An 18,314-nucleotide genomic window follows, 5' to 3' on the forward strand; every position below is an offset into this window, starting at 1 on the left:
CTTTCACACATGGCTCAAGCTCGGCTGGTGAGAAGTTTGTATTTGCGGAAGGAAATAAGGAAGGATCAACAGACATAAGACACAACTGTAAAGACAGCCAAAGACATTAGCAGCTACTGAGCTGCTTTGTGTTTGGCACATTTACGTGAACAAGGGCTCCTACTAATTATAACGCTTTTATGCTTCTAAAGAACACCTTTGAAATCTATTGAAGGGGGATAATTGAGCCTGGAAATGTGTTACTTGGCAAAGTCAGGTTGAAGGTTATTACTGAAAATTTAAAAGGACCTGATGATCCATTTGAGAGCACATCCTTTGTTCCTAATGTAAGGATGTTGTTTTAACTCTGTTGAAGTGCTTCAAACACCAATTTCGGCATGAACAACAAATTAGAAAAGGACCTGAGGGTGAGCCTTGGGGAACTTCCGACAATTTATAGGGATTTTAGTGGGCATTGCTTCCACAAAGCTGATTGGAAAATGTTTTTTTCCCTTTCTAAATTGCATTTAAAACTCTATTGAATCTGCCTTGTAGTTTCTTGATGTTATTTTTTTTTTTGCCCTTTCAGGCAGTAGTCCACAGTACATCACCCAAAGCAAGTCCGCAAAATATTCTCTCTTATGCTAAAATACTGTGCAGAACAATGAAAGGCACTTTTGTCATGCCATGTTTTTCAGTCAGGGTTAGAATTATATTTGGTGCAGAGCTTTATGATTCTGGATAAATTGAGAATCACTTTTTAAATGGAGATCACAATTCATGATTTTGGATAGACAACTAAACAAAATAACATTAACAGTAACATAATAGTACTTTTTGATGCCATGTTTTAACAACAGTAATGTACCAGATGTTCTGACAAAATGTTAATTGCTGCAGTCTATTTAATATGTGATTATTTTGATTTAGCCTAATTTATTGTTATTATTTTAAATCGGTTTCAATGAATTATTCAATGGGTCACTCCTTAAGACTTCACTTGTTAGATTACTGCATAGATATACATAATAAAGGCTAGATGTCTTACGGCGGAGTCTCTAACGTCATCACCGGCGGCCATCTTGTCACAGGCAAGCTTTCAGGCGGGCTCTGTGGTACCTGATGTAAGGTGAGGTGATCTGCATGAACACAACTCTCATCTCGCTGAAATCTTGACGGATTTACAAATGGTTTGGTTTCTTACAAACGTTATTAACGTGGCTATAATTCTGGATGCTTGAACAAATTAGGAATAATTATTCATAAGTATGCAGTGTCATAACTACATCTCTGACGTTTATAACAAACCAAACAGTTTGAAAATCGGTGGAAAATTGAGCAAGTTATGGTTATTTAAAAAGTACATACACCATTAAAAATATTACGAGTGAGCGAGCTGACTGTGACTAGATGGCCAGCAGGTGCGGACGTTGACCTCCATTGGCCAGCAGTGCGGACGAGACATCTAGCCTTTATTATGTATATCTATGGATTACTGGATGAATCTGTGCTTTTGAACAGTCTCTTGAATGAATGATACAATGACAAATTCATTTTTTAACAGTCACTTTTCGCCACCTATCGGTATAATGATGTAAGTAAGAAAGTAAGTAAGTACATTTTATTTATATAGCACATTTAAACATAGCAGAACTATCCAAAGTGCTGAACAGAGTAATTATAAAATGAAATAGAAATATAAAATATAAAATAGAATAAAAACAAAGTGAAGCTAGACCAAACAAACATTCGGACAGAAATATAGTAATATTAAAATGCCAGAGAAAATAGAAACATTTTCAGTTTTGATTTAAAAAATATTAATGGAAGGTGCAAGGCAGATGTCCAGGGGCATTTGGTTCCAAAGACGGGGGGCGGCAACAGAAAAAGCTCTATCTCCCTTAGTTTTAAGACGAGAGCGAGGGATGGATAAAAGAGCCCTGTCAGAGGATTTAAAAAATCTGAATGATGATTGAGGGGACAGAATATCTTTTAAGATAATGAGGAGCTTGATCATTAAGAGCTGTAAAAACAAACAGCAAGAGCTTAAACTGAATTCTAAAATGGACAGGGAGCCAATGAAGCGAGGCCAAAATTGGGGTGACATGATCAAATTTCTTTGTCCCGGTCAACAGCCTTGCAGCTGCATTTTGCACCATCTGGAGGCGTGCAAGCGATGACTGAGGAAGACCCAGATATAATGATATATCTTTTTGTCATTCCAAGACATGGAGAAGGTTAAAGTTTGGAAATGACCCGCAGTTGATAAAAACTATTTTTAACAACAGAATTAATTTGTTTGGTTAAACATAATTCTGAATCCAAGATAACACCAAGGTTAATAACAACAAACTTAATAACACACCTCTTTAATTTTGGCAGACCAAAAACAATTGTTTCAGTTTGGTCATTATTAAGTTGAAGAAAATTATTCGATAACCATTCCTTAATGTCCCTGATACATTCCAACAAAGGTTGAATGGAATCTCCGGCTTTCAATGGCAGGTAAAGCTGTGTATCATCAGCGTAAAAATGAAATAAAACATATTTCTTAATAATATCCCCCAGAGGACGCATGTATAAGTTAAAAAGAAGTGGACCCAAAATAGATCCCTGAGGTACTCCACTAATAATAAGGGCAGAAGATGAAGAAAACTTACCTAACTCTACGGAAAAATACCTGTCTTTAAGGTATGAACTAAACCACCGTAAAGCTGTCCCCTTGATACTGAATAAATGTTCTAAACGCCAAATAAGAACATCATGGTCAACAGTATCAAAAGCAGCTTTAAGATCAAGTAAGATCAAAACAGCATTTTTACCAGCATCAACTGCAAATGTCATTGAACACTTTTAGTAAGGCCGACTCTGTGCTATAATGGGAGGTAAAACCAGATTGAAAGGGTTCTAATAACTTAGTTGCATTTAAAAAAATTATTAATTGAGACTGCACAACTTTTTCTAAAAGTTTTGATAAAAATGATAGCTTAGAGACAGGCCGATAATTACTTAAACAACCCTCATCTAGACCTTGTTTCTTAAGCAAAGGCTTGAACACCTGCATGCTTAAAAGTATTCGGGACCACCCCAGTGTCCAAAGATGGATTAATCAACACTTGGATACTGGGTCCAATTATAGGAAAAGCAGTTTTTATAATCTCTGAGGGAATAATGTATGTAATGAATGTAATTTTATACAATCTCTATTTGAAGTGTCAAGTTCCTTTTTAAAATGTGACTTACTCTCTTTTTTTTATTGCTGTAGTAGACATCAGTGTTTATATCTGAAATATAAACTCTTATCCCAGTACTAATATGAATGATTGTAAGACAGAAATAATGCTACTATGTAGGGCTGGACGAAATTCAGAACCTCTTAACCAATATAATTTTCCCATGTCGGTTATTTCAGTTTTTAATCCTGTTAATACTTCCCCTTAAAAACATACTACCGCGCGTGTAGTCTCATGGCAAACTCAGACAGCGTCCTCACTTGCACTTGATTTTACACCATTCAATGACATCAATATGGAAAACATGGCACTTCAGTGCTTGTGAGCTGTTTTTCTGTGACACAGAGAGCCGATCCACGTCGTGTCTCTGACAATGCGCGAGCCCTGAAGCCAGATCACCTTCACTTGCGTCTTCACTAAACTTTGTCAATTGTATGTGTTTTAAGGCTTGCCAGTTTGGACATTAAAGCTATTTTAGACCATTGGATGTGTATCATTTATATTGAGCTACTGCGATGATACATTGTGACACACGAACACTCATACAGACAGTAGCTCACACATTATGTGAAGATCGCGTGCACAGAGAGGAGTGCAGAAACTGTCAACTCTGTCCTGTGATTCATCACTAAAGTAGCTTAGAAACTCAAAAGTTATAGCATATATTTTTCTACTTTTGAAGTAACCACACACAACACACAGCTTCATAATTATTAAAGAGGCGGTATGACTAATTCACACACGCAATCTCTCTTTCATTATATATTCAAATAACTGTACTCTCACGGTGCTAATTTTAAAAAGAAAAAAGAAGTATCCCACCTTTTAATAGTCAAGCACCGTACACACCTTGTCAGTGAAAAGAAGAAAAAAAATTATTAATTAACCATAATGGGCGTAAAGTGTTCAATTAATCAAGGTTTTGATTTTAGGTCAAAACTTCCAGCCATAATACTATGTGGTTGAAAAGACTGTGAAGCCATTTCATAACTGCACTCTCTAGGTCCGTGTCAACGCAGATTTGAATATTCTGCTGTGATTGCACTTGTCCATGTTTTAATAGACACAGCTGATTCATTGTCATTAAGGAATACAATACGTTTGTGTGGGCGTTTGAATCAAGATCTCAATCTTTTAATGATTAATCGTGCAGCTCTAATTTGGGTATTGTATTATTGTTTTAAGAATGAACAGAATGAAAAAGGAAAGTGAGAGTCACACCGAAGAGGGTGGTATTAGAGCAAGAATAGTTTATTTTAAATATACCCTGTATTGAGTTTGGAGATGTACCGATTACGTCTGTGGGTTTTGGCAGGTTGCGGCCGAGTGTTTTTGCTAACTGTGTTGTTCTGATGGATGGCAGGCGGTGGGTCCCAGGCAGGGGGCCCCCCTGTGGGGCCAATGCCCTTTCCAGAGTGACACACACGAACACTGCTGCAGTGGAGGAGAATAAGAATGTAACTATTCTTTCATTGGTTTCCCTGCTTGAGTAGAAGGATGACAACCGAAAATCATATTTAAATTGATGTAGTACACACTTCAATTTCTAATGTGGAAAAATATGCAGTGTGAGTAGTTTCTCTCATTTCCATTTTTAATTGATCAATGTTTCTTACATATTTTGCTGTAATGCAAAAGTTTAGTTTTTTTGAAAAAAAATTTAAATAGAAAATTAAACAGAACAGTTTCAGTTATTGAGCTAGCAGTTTCTGATTACAAAAAATTATTTCATTTTTTTTCATAAGTCTAGTGAGAAAAAAGCATCCCTTTTTTTCCTAGACAGATACAGGCTTCCTTTCAGTTTATTTAATATTTTGTATAATTAGCCAACCATGTTAGGGGAGAGAAGGATATATATATATATATATATATATATATATATATATGTGTTTGTTTGTTTACAACCAAGGATTTTTTTTACTGTGGTGTAAACTTGAGAAATTCAGCCGTCTAATTGATCACACTGCAGCAGTGTGCAATGGCAAACTGTTAACACACACACACACACACACACGCACACACACATCGACTTCCTCATTGTGTCTTAACGAGAGAGACACTGGCTCTCTCTCTCTCTCTCTCCCTCTCTTTTAGTAGAGGAAAAAAAGAGAAGGAAAATTCAAGGGGTTTTCTTCCACTACAGCCATTTTCCTGGATTTCTTTTAGTTACCAGGAAAATTAGGCTGCTATTATTTGCACTATTTTTAGGTGAGCTGGGTAACAATTCGATGTGCATCAAATTTCTAGTTCCATTCATGGTAATATGGTACTCCAGGGTCTAGCTGGTTTACTTGAGAAAGGTCTACAATCTCACCCTCAAAGTTTTATGCTTCAGTGTCTTTATTTTCTGGTGTCAACTCCTCTATTTTAATCAAGCTGATAATTAACTTACTTCATTTATCCTCAGAAGATGGCAGGAAATGAATGTTTGGATGCATGAAATAATGGTGTGTCATGCTGATAAATTTAAATTTTTTCCTCAATTTTATGCTGTCAAGTTATATTGTGCCGCCTTATTGACCTGCAATACTAGAAGCTTGTTTAATTTGACCATCAAGGCTGAAGTGCAGTTTGTTCAATATTTTATGCCGTCTTAAAGGGTTAGTTATCCCAAATAAAGAACAATTTGTTGTCAATTACTCACCCTCTTTTCGTTCAAAACCCACCATCTTCGAAACACAAATGAAGATTTTCTGTTATTGAAACCTGAGAGAAATTACACCAAAATTTTGATGATTCGAAAAGTTCTTATCATAAAAGTAATGCAATGAATAGAGCATCTTCTGATGGGTGATGATCACTTTATATGATGGACAGATTTAATTTAGGCATTTATCAACTTATTTAAAGTTATGTCTAGTTAATTTACCATTGTACTTTTTTTTTCATCCGATGGAAAAAATTGAGATAAATTAACATTTCAATGTTTTGTCAGCTGAAATTGCAAGCCGTTTTTATTCACGTCAAATCAAATATTACATGTTCTTTCCAAATACTTACACCAAGTGCAAATAGCGGGCCTTCTTGGCAAACGCTATTCACACTAGCTCTGCCCAACAATGCCACATGTTGGGCCACACAAGATTGAAAAAAACGCATCTCGTAGTCAGTAGAGCGTCAGGTTCGTGGAACTTGGTTTTGATGCGATTGACCTGGGTTTGAATCCGCTTTTTGCAGAGCTCGCTCTTCTCCATTTTCCCATCAGTTAGTTCACATCGGAAAGGCATTTACTTTAAAAAAAAATGAAGAAAATGTTCTAAAAGTGTAAATAAAGTCCCTAACGAATTGTTTATTAATAATACTAATAATAATAATAGTATTTATTGGGTTGGTGTAGGGAAGGCTTTTATTGTCCATTAGGCGGCATCCATTTAATAATTTTAATAAATAATCATATTTACACTGTTATTATTGCATCCTGTTAATGTACAATATTGAGGTGCAAACAGTATGTATCTTCCAAAATAAAGTATAAATAGCATCTAATTACTATTTGCACGTATTGCAAAGAACTGCTACTTTTACATGGTGTAAATAGAATATATCACTATTTACACTAGCCGCTGCCTTTACTTTCTAGCTTTAAATGGGAAACAAATAAGCAAACAAATACAAAATCAAATAAAATGACTTTCTCCATATGTAAACTTTGTTTTGAATGTCCTTGTTGAATATCCTGTTTGATTTGGAAATGTCTTATGGAAGTAAATTGGGTTGCGATTTAACGTTTCATGTTGATTTTAAAAGTGTTTAGATGTCAGCCTAACATTGACCCTGAATGTATTTTAGCATTGCATGGGGGGTTTGAATAAGGTCAAGTAAAAGTCTGTTACTCTCTTCCAACATATCTCTTTCATTCTGTGTCTGTGGAGAGAGAAAAAAGAGACTGGATAAAATTAAACCAGAAAGAAAAAAGTCTTCGATAAATTTGACCCATCTTCCCAACGTTTTATCCTCGCTGTAAAACCCTCCCCAATCCCATACTAAACCCCTCCCATTTCTATATTAAGCCACTCCTTTTCTAAAAGTGTGTAGTTGACACATGCTCTGTGGGAGGAGTTTAAACAAGTGAAAGGTCATGTCATGGTTCTCGTTTCCTCACAAGAAGCGCAAGCCTGTGGGGAGAGCCTGCTGGGTGGGGCTGTACTTCATGTTTCTCTTTCAAGTCGCAAGTAAAAGAGAATTTCAGCGCAGAAACGTGGTGTGTTTTCTCTCCCTCGCTCTCTCTCCCCTCCCCTCATTAATTCATTAATTATTTTGGCTGGGTAACGGTTGCAGTAATGAATTCCTCGAGGGCTGAATCTCCTTGCCTGGCACCCGTCTCGTCCCACCCGCCTCGTATGTGCCAGCTGATCAGATCTCAGATGCTGTCTGACACTGCTCTAAACTAATCGTGATTTAACCAAGTTTTTTGTATCTGAGGCTCGTCACACTTGGTTCCATTGCTTGGTCAGACTCGAGTCGGATTCACTGTGTTAATATTGTTTTAGTTCCTTTAGAATTAGCACATCCTGTTATCAATGTTGATACGAATGTTGAGCCTTACAAGAAACATGCAAGTTGCACTCTGAAGGCTATTCATTCAGAGAAAGCAGCAATGAAAAATGCATTTTTTTGTAATTTGTGTCTAGGAGCATGCAAAGATGCTAATTATACATTGTCGATAGGGGAACTATGCATCTTTTTATGCAGACTTGGGTGTGAATTCAGTTGGAAAACTGTATTCACACCAATCAAACACATACTTTGACATCAAATGGACTTTGTTTATTATGGTTATGTTAGTGAATTTGTTTATCATGGAATGTTGAGCTATACATCAGTCAGGGCTCGACAGTGCCAGCATTTCATTCGCATTTGCGACTAAAAATAGATGTAAAATGTTTTAGGAGTATGTGTGCAAATAAAAAGTAGGTCCCTGTGGGGGTAATAAAGATCTCGTATCTTAAATATTATATACAAAATTATAACACAAATTAGGGCTGAACGATATGGACAAAATTTCATATCTCGATTTTCGTGCCAGATATCTCGATATCGATACAATACGATATGACTACGTGTTCGGTGAAAACCAGAATCTGAATTAAAATTTGTTTGATTTAAGCCATTTCAAAAATTTGTGTCAGAAAATGTATTGTTTTTAAGCCTTTGGCACGTACGATCACACAGGTGTAATCAGTCTAGGCTGGTCCCTGGAGCGTATGATCAAGTGCATCACATGATCAACTGCTAAATTCAAATGTTGAATTTAGCCAGAGACAGGCGCGCTCAGAGCTGTCATATATCAAAACTTTTCAGTGTTTTCAACCACATACTGTTTATTTTAGGTTTCAAACATATAAATTCACATAAGTACTAAAAAAACAATACATTTAGAGTTTGTAAAATACACACTGATGTCTATGGAAGAGGTAATAATAATCCTTTCCATTATAATTCGACACGTTTTATTCATATCAGATACACATTGTGTAAGTAACTTCAATGTTTACTCTATTCTATTCCCAGTTCACCAGCCACTTACTTTTAAGTATTTCGGGAGAAGTGGATGAATTCACGTGTTGTAAACATAGAGGTTGTAAATCCAACAGATTCGATTCTCTGAACTGCGTCTGCGGCACAAACTAACACAGCGGCGCCCATCGCGCATGCAGCTCAACTAACGCGATCGTTATAAAGGTGTTTAAACAACAATATACTTCCACTTGCATGTATTTGACAATCGGAATATCAGATATTTCATGCCATAGCTAACACATTTGTGAATATTCTGAATAAAAAAGGAAAAAATTACATAAAAGCAGATCATCATTCATTCAGCGCTGTTGCTGCTGTGGTGTGTCACGTGACAAGCAATGATGTGTCACCATGGAAACGCCGCCTCCCCTCACAATATAGTTCCCACGTCCCTGGTAGTGTGTGCGCGCTGGCTTTAGCGGTGCATTCAAGGGCACTCGTAAAACTGATGTTTGTTGTGACTGCCAGAGTTGTATGCAGGGCGAGCGCGGAGAGGGGAAATCTATATCGTTGCTTTTTTCGATAGTAATATCTTGAAAGTTCATATCTAGATATAGATACGATAACGATATATCGTTCAGCCCTAACACAAATCCCCCCTGTGGTGAAAATCAAGTTTTTAATGTTGTTTATATGTCTATGTGATTTAAGACAAGCCACTTGCAAATGCATAAGTCAACACCATTGCGGACTATTTTCTCCTTTAAATTGCAGTGAACCAAAGACGGTCTCAAAAACACATTTTGAAAGCGCTGGTGTTTGACGTCACAAACTACCATGTAACCAATCATGTCAATGTGAGGGTGGGCTTTAGCATAATCATCATTACTATGCTGTGAAGCAGGGGAGTCTCAAGAGAAGCCAGGTTGTCCCGGTATTTTTTGGTTGATATGAAAAATCTGGTACATTTAGCAATATAGTTGGTGAATTATGTATATGATGTATTACGATGTTAGGATGAACTATATGCCTTTCCCCACTGACAAAGCATTTCAAAGCGTTTCCAAGGATACTGATTTTTAGAAGGCAGACTGAGATGGCGAACGAGTGTAACATTAGCAATACATTATTAGCTGTTTGATAACGTAGTCAAGCAAAAGCTAAATATATGCAAGGGGTCATAATTTGAGAAATCAACTTTCCCATGAGCTTTTGATATATAAAAGGTCATGGTAATATAAGAATATCCTGTAAGTTTCAGAGCTGAAAACTTGTTAGTCAAAGAAAAGCTTTTATTGACACCAGGCTCAGCAAACGCTTGATCTGGGAATGTGCCTCTACCGAATCCGAATCCACCTTTATTTCACTACCGAATCGTTTGTAAACAAGAGACTGGATTTGCAGACAGGATGAGATTACATGAATGAATGAAGCAACACACTTATGTGAGTAAAAATGTTTTTTATATGTGATAGTATTGCATTGTTGCAGATCGTTTGATGTCTATTGATTATGTGTACGTGTACTAACTGAACATAACTTAGCACGCTGTCATAGGCTGGTGAACCCTTTATTTGAGGTGTTGTTGGTCCATTGTGCTGCGATTCGTGATCAGACTTGGACATGTAGCCTATGGGCCAGGCCCAGGGCTCGCAAAGCCCAACGTCCCGGGGCTATACATTTTCCGGACGGGCTACCAAAACGTATCACCGGCCTGCCAACGGGCTATCTTAAATAGTGAAATAACATTCCTTTCTTGATGTGCGTTGTTCACTCTCTTGACTTGATATTTTAAGGAAAAATACAATTGTGGAAGTTTTGATCATGCCGATTTGTCTGACTCTGCAGTGAGGCTTGTGCATGCGTGTGTGTGTGTTAGTGATGCACGGTTTGCGCTTATTTCCACCGATCGGGTGGGCCAAGTAATAAAAAATAACATTCCAATTAATTGCGGGTGGATGAGAGATAAATTATTGTGTTTGTTTGATAAAGACATTTTGCGAGCCCTGTGGGTGAATCATTCCGGTTGCCGTTTTCCCACACGCTTTCAAAACAATTCCTCACGTGTACTCACGGGGGAGCCAAAGCTCATTATAATATGCAAAGCTTGTCCAATCATTGCAGTGGGCATTTACTTCCAAGTCTTCAGTGTGGCACGCCCATCAAAACGAGGGTTCCATGAGAGAGGCTCAAAACTAGGTAAGAAAATAGCCTATTACTTATTCATTAAGATGTTTTTGAATGTAAAAACCACGCGATCGTCATGAGTTGACCTCAGACAACAGTATAAAATGTTTTAAAAAGCCAGTTCATGACCCCTTTAATTACCGTTATTTGTCCGACAATGTAAAGAGCGACACCATTGTGCAGCATTTACTACGGTAAAGTTGACCGAACGAGTGGATCTCTGAGCTGGTGTGAGTGAGTGGAGGTGGGTCCAATTTCCACGTATATTAATAATTTCGCGTATACTAAATAAAGCAAGGGTGTAGAGTTACATTCATGCTATTTTAAGGCATGAAGTTTTTTTCACACTGAAAAAACTTTTAAATATGTAATTTTGGTGATCAAAGATGAGTTTTAAGGGATACAATTATTGACTAAAGGGGGACTTTAATTATCATTTCAAGAAAGCTTACATTTGGGTCTGGAAAACCGGATTCATGATGCAGATTAATGTGCATCAAAACAATATTTTTTAATTAAATAGATTTGAGCACTGCACATTTCAAAAAAGAAATGTGGCACTGTTGCGCATTGTACAGGCTCACTGTGTTTACTTTATGGTGTTTTAAATTGTAATATGTTTTAGATGGTTGTTAGACTGCTTATTTTATCTCCCTCATCTACTTGAACAAGCAACTGGAAGTTGTAAAAACATTTTGTTTGAGTCCTTGTGTATTTTGGGCTAGATTTTATTCTGGTTATTGGTATTTTGGTTACACAATAAACGGTATCTGGCATTTTATTCAATGTTTAAACTGTAAATAATCCCATAATTATTTAATAAATACAGTTTGAAGCAGAACTATGTAAAAACCTATTCAGAAAAAAAGATTTTTTTCTCTATTAAATGTCTCCTCTTATCCCTTTATTAAGGAAAAACTACTTATTTATTGCATTGATTTTCATGGCCTTTTTGCACATTTTTGTTGTGGAAAAAACCAACATGACTTTTACCGTGTATTGACTACAAATGCATTCTTTGCTATGAAATGAAGACCTAAATATCAGCTGACTCTTAAATCCTTAGATGATGTATGCGTAATTCCAGTTATGAAGTCATATCGAGTAGTTTGCAAACTAATGAACAGGATCACATGTGAAACATGCAGTTTCTTTGATCCGGTGTGTGCCTGCAAGCTCAGATCCCCCTCTCATACCTCTCTGCCATCTGTAGTGTGTGTGTGTGTGTGTGTGTGTGTGTATCTGTGTATCGTCTTTGTGTCCTGTGGATAATCGCCTGTTACTTGGCCCAGACGGAATCAGAGGATTTTCTGTGCTGATTTAGGGGGAAATCTAAATTCTGTGGAATAGATTTACATGTTAAATGCAGCTGAAAGTGCTGTGCTTCTATTGGTAACTAAAAACAATTAAATGGAAAACTTTGTAAATATGAGAACAAACTACAACTTTGTGGATGATTCCAATTTTGTGGAAATACTAAAGATTTCTGTTGAGTTCTGTGTAGGCCGATTCTGCGTGGGCCTGCCTGTTACTCGGTCTTATGGCTTGGCACGGTGTGTAACCTGTTGTTTGTGTGTCTGTTTGTGTTTTCAGTGCAGAAAGATAGTCACTTGTTGATTTGTGAGTGATGATATGTTGCCATAAGGTGAGTTTGCATTGACAGTGCCGATAGATGAGGATTCAAAGGCCATTGGAAATTAAGTTCAGAAAACAGATAACTGGAGACACATGATGGGAGGCACGCGCGTGGAAATGAATTGCCAGGAAGTCGGTGGTAATTTGAATTGCAAATGGCCACCAACTTGTTCCCCGACTTGAATGATTAATATTTTATTGTTTTACTGAGTGAAAATGCCACAAGTGTTTTTCATCAGAAACAAATGGCACAAGAGGAGGGAAGAAAGAGAGATTGGCTTAACTGATAATAATGAGTAGCAAGGTATTGAATATTGTCTCTGAACATTAATTCCAGTGTGCGAAGTATAGGGCTGGGTAATATATTGCATATTCTTTATTTTCATGGTGAAATTTTGCTACTAATTGCCACGAATTGTGAACATCGCAGTTAGTTTAAAGCTCTTTTTATTAATATTTTTATATTTATATTAAGTTTCAAAAGGACTCAAAACTTGAGAGTATGAGAGTAATTAGACAAACTTTTTATAATGTCTATTTCAACTTGAGTGGCAGATTTGGTGATTTGATAAGTTTTTACATCTCTAAATAAAACTGTCCATTTCAATGAATCTATTACAGGGATACAGTGAAATTTCAGCAACTGAAAATATTTGGCCTCTTTGGTTTTGGCTGAAATAGTTTTGGACTGAAACGGTGATGTGTCAGATGAGATGTGATTAGTGCTTGTCAGATGAGATGTTCTGTCAGTGTTTTGCGTACACACAACTTTGATAAGATGTGTCATAATTATTCAATTATAAAAAAGGGTAGCTAAGTACTGCTTTCATAACTATTTATTACTATATTATTTCATGGCATATACATCATTAAAGGGTTATTTCACCCAAAAATGAAAATTCTGTCATAAATTCCTCACCCTCATGTCATTCCAAACACGTAAGACCTTCGTTCATCTTCAGAGCACAAAGATATTTTTGATGAATTCGAGAGCTCTCTGATCCTTCCATAGACAGCAAATTATAGACGGTTGTTACCGCAGTGCAGAGCTTCCTAGTTCTAAGTCAGAATGGCGACTCGCCATTGGCTAGCTCCTGCGTCAGCATCACACGCATGCGTCGTGGTGCTCACGTGAACAGCGTCGGCGACTGACGTAGAACTTGGAAGCTCTGCACTGCGGTAACAACGTAAACTGTGTAGGAGACTTACACAGACGAGAAGAAATTGTTGCATAAAGTCGTTATTTTTGTTTGTTTTTTTTGTGCACAAAAAGGATTCTTGACGCTTCATAACATTAAGGTTGAACCACTGGAGTCACATGGACTATTTTAACAATGTCTTTACTACCTTTCTGGACCTTGAAAGTGTTAATTAAATTGCTGTCTATGGAGGGATCAGAGATGTCCATAGAGGGATTTCATAAAAAATATCTTAATTTGTGTTCCGAAAGATGGACGAAGGTCTGAGGGTGAGTAATTAATGACAGAATTTAAATTTTTGGGTGAACTAACCTTTTAAATATTCATCCTTGTGTTCAAGTCTTGGATATTTTTAAATACTTAAACGTTTTAAATCTGAAATTACTTTTGTCTGAAATTACTATTAATTCGAAATGGTTCTTTCACACAAGGGTTAGTTCACCCAAAAGTTCAAATTCTGTCATCTTTTATATATGAATTTGAATCGAGCGGTTTAGTCCAAATTTTCTGAAGAGACATGATCGCTTTTGTTCACATATAAGCATTCATCAATGCACACATCTGTTGTGGTAAACGGAAGCTCGTGCGAGAACCATTGAGGTTTGTTCTTACATGTCAAGCAAACAGTTAAGCTTCTGTTTATGTTCGCTGATCATTGTTTATATGTGAATAAAAGCACGGAAAGACAGAAATCGCTCCAATTTCATATAAAAAAAATGAATTTGTGTTTCGAAGATGAATGAAAGTCTTACGGGTTTGGAGCGATATGAAGGAGTAAATGAGTAAATAAGGACCTTTTTCATTTTTTCGTGAACTAACCCTTAACAATTCAGTATTGTTAATAAGCTAAAAAATATTGAGTAGTAATTTGACTGCATCGTCCAGCCCTAGTGTGTAGGTGGGAAATGGATTTGCTCTGTACTTCTGAAAAGTTTTGAATTGACCTTTTCATTCTCCTAATATTTTCTTTTCTTCTCCCCTCCCTACAATACACTTTGGTTTGCACTTGGTTCGTTTTTTTTTTTCTCCGTCATGTTCTCTTTCTCACTATATTTTTCAAATCGTCGCACAGTTTCCAGAAGGTTCTGCCGGGCCGTGGTCTATCCTTTCAATCAGATGCTAATTAAGGGAAAGAGACGTCTCCGTCTGCCTCTCTTGCAGACGAAGGACGTGCAGGTTGAGTGAGAAAGGGGAGAGAGGACTGCAAGATGGTAGAAATGGAGAAAGGAATGAGACATGAAAGGGTGATTAGGTCGCTTCAGATTGAGAAAAGAGAATATAATACTTTTTTTTGTTTGGCTAAAATCAAAGGTCCCTCAGTCGGCGTGTCTGATAAATGTTCAACTTCTCATAACTTTGTGATCTGACCGCAGAAGATCTCGCTGCTCTGTGAAGTAAATTAAAAAGTTACCTTCAAGTGGTGTCTTTTAATAATTCTTTTAATGATTCTACCCAGCTCATGACCATGAGGATCTTTTACCATGACCATGTGTTCTTTAAACATTTATAAATGGCATGCACAAAGAGAGAAATTTACTTTTTTGCTTTAATTGGTTATCAGTCACAAGCTTCTGTCGGACTGTTTTTACATCCATTAATTAGCCTTATTAATGACTTGCTGTACTGTTAGACAAGTGGCTAGTGTGGTGTTTCTGGTCAGTTCATTAATGGCTGGGGTGTATCCAGCTAACGATTAAAGTGCCTTAATTAGCAGGGATAGCAAAATAAGGATTAGTCCTGAGGTTCTATTTTATTCATTTATTTATTTTTTGATCTGAAGAAAAAGGATTGAAAAGGTTTAAGGTTCGGAGGGTTGAGGGGAAACGAACAAGAGAGCCAATAGAATGATGAATGTGCTTTTCTTCTGGAAAAGAGAGGGAGGGCTGTTTCACACAAGGGGAAAAGAAGAAATAGTTTTTCCTCCAGCATTATAAGCGTGTAGCTTTGACAGATTTAAACTCGCTGTAGTTGGATGGTGCTTCAGAGGTCTGGCTTTTACTCTGACACTAGTGGCAAATGTAGACGGACTGAACTAGATATCAACAAAACACTTTATGTGGTGGTTTGTTTGATTCTGCATATTTTTGTGGTTCGTGCATATGTACAAGAAAGATGGTAGACCTGTTTGTCAATGTGCAAAATCAGTCTTTTTTTCTTTTTCCTTTTTTCTAAAAACAAGTCTGAAATTGTCTGTTTTTAATTTGCTGAAGGTGGATGTTTATGGTGAATCAGTTGTCCAATCTCTCCACTTACCATGACATTTATTTATTATTAAAATAATCTAATTATTCAGTAGATTTATTAATGTACATGAACTACAGGTGTTAATAACAATAATAGTAATTGTAGTGTTTATTAATAATTATTCTGTTCAAATTTATATAACAAATCAATTTATTCATTTAAAAGTAATAATATTACTTTTCTCACAATAAACCATTCAATCAAGCAATGTAGCAGTAGCGGCTCAGCAACATTTCCGAGATCAAAGTTTAAAGCCTTTCGATACAAGATTTTGAAATAATCAATCTGTTTTTGCTCTCTGTCATCTTTACTACAGGTTGAACTGAACGGCTCACAGAAAAACACTTCAAGTTTTGCCTGCATTCCCTCCATGTTCTCTGGGTTACGCTGAACACTAGTGTTTGCCCGGGTCCTGGCGGCGGCTGTGAAGTACACATGCGTGCGTGTGTATGTATTTGCTTCTGAGTGAGTAATCGCGTGTGTGCTCTTTGTCGGGGACTTCCTGCGGTGGCTGGTGTGGTGACCCTCCCCCTGCCCCACCCCCACGCTCAAAACTGGCGATGTCCAGGGTGCCGAGTCCGCCCCCTCCTGCAGAAATGACCAGCGGCCCCGTGGCCGAAAGCTGGTGTTACACACAGGTGAGTGAGTGAGTGTGTGTGTGTTCTGGTTGTCCGCCTTAAGTTAGTTCCATGTCTAATTAAAAACACCTGAACCTGCCAATCAAACACCATGGGTTCAGGTGAAAATTACAGACAGGTGTGTTGGAGCAAGACTGGAACTAAAGTGTGCAGGAAACTAGCGGTGCGTTTCAATCAGCTCTCCAGTTCAGTAGTCAGGGCATTGATCAGGGAGTCAGCCATTTTAAGGGTGTCTCAATCGCAAAATCCTACCAGTGCACTGAAACGTTCACTCCCTAAAAAGTCCCACAATGCACCTCGAACGGAAAATCATGTGAGCCAACTCACTACACATAATGTCACGTGATGGATGTTTTTTTTTTTTTTTTAATACAAACCATTATTGATATATTTTATTTGTATAATTTTATAATTAATTTACGGCTCAAATGTTGCACATATATGTAACCAGCAAAGTATTTATCCTAATGTACTTCTAAATAACATAAACAAATAATGTCAGAAAGATCAGTTCTGCTGTTGTTCATAAATACCAGTAGTAATGCTGTAAAAGGAGAACGTTGTCATTTAGCCGATATGCCAATGTGTACCTGCATTTTCGCGTTCCCGGGGCTAAATATCACATTATTGGTGTCGCTTCAACCCGCGGACATAAAAAAACATCCAGCGGCAACATTGTTAAAGTAGCGCAATATCTTATATATGTTCAATTATGTTTTTGAAAGAAATTTGTTATGGAGTGGTCTCTGCAAGGCTGCATTTATTTGATCAAATATACAGCAAAATCTGTAATATTGGTAGTAAAATTATTAGATTTAAAAATAACTTTTCTATTAAAAATATAATTTATTTCTGAGGTGTAAAGCTGAATGTTTAGCATTATTACTCCAGTCTTCAGTGTACATGATCCTTAAGTAATCACTCAATTTAATGCTCAAGAAACATTTCTTATTATTATCAGTATTGAAAATAGGTGTGCTGCTTAATATTTTTGTGGTAATAAACCGTCCTTATTTTTGATGAATAGAAAGCTCTGAATTTATTTGAAATAGAATTTTGTAGAAATATAAAAGTTTTTACTGTCATTTCTGACCAATTTAATGCACCCTTGCTGAATAAAAGTATTCACTTCTTTAAAATAAATAATATAAGTATATCAAGTACAAAGCCTAATATGTGTTTGAAAAACCATCTCTGTATGTACCTGAATGATCTGTCAGTCTGTCTAAAAATATGTAATGGCCATTATCTCTGTGTTTTGAGTGTGTGTGACTTCACAAGGCCCTCCAGCGTGTTCAGAATCCCCACGACTAGTGAAACATGTTCCATTAATGCTTTCATTTATCTCGCCATCATTCTCCCCCAGTGTTTTTGTTTGAGGTCTTTTTATTCCTTGTTCTTCCCATCCTGTTTGTTGTCAGAGCGCATTAAGATAAAAGGTGGTTTTGATGTGTCGCTTTTTGATGTCTTGGCCAACACAGGGGGGGGGGGGGGGGGGGGGGGTAGATGGATAAATGGAAGAATGAAGCATCTTGTCTGGTATCTTGTGTATTTGTCCAGATCAAAGTGGTTAAGTTCTCCTATATGTGGACCATCAACAACTTCAGCTTCTGCCGGGAGGAGATGGGCGAGGTTATCAAAAGCTCCACCTTCTCCTCAGGGGCCAATGACAAGCTCAAATGGTAAGAAGGGGAGGAACACACATGGATTTGCATTACATTTTACTTGTTGTTGTTTTT

At 37.0% G+C, this 18,314-nt stretch overlaps 1 protein-coding gene across 2 annotated transcripts in view; it reads left to right on the plus strand.

Annotated features, from left to right (window-relative positions):
• Positions 1 to 18,314, plus strand: part of spop (speckle type BTB/POZ protein) — a 111,878-nt gene that overhangs the window by 45,687 nt on the left and 47,877 nt on the right. For both annotated transcript variants that reach the window (XM_079825262.1, XM_079825261.1), the window contains 2 exons: positions 16,254 to 16,575; positions 18,136 to 18,257. In XM_079825262.1, coding sequence (XP_079681388.1) covers positions 16,498 to 16,575; positions 18,136 to 18,257 — 200 coding nt within the window. In that variant the 5' untranslated portion in view covers positions 16,254 to 16,497. The remainder of the gene's footprint in view (positions 1 to 16,253; positions 16,576 to 18,135; positions 18,258 to 18,314) is intronic.

This window comes from Gobio gobio (assembly GCF_949357685.1).
Source record: "Gobio gobio genome assembly, chromosome: 1".
NCBI classification, from domain to species: Eukaryota; Metazoa; Chordata; class Actinopteri; order Cypriniformes; family Gobionidae; genus Gobio; species Gobio gobio.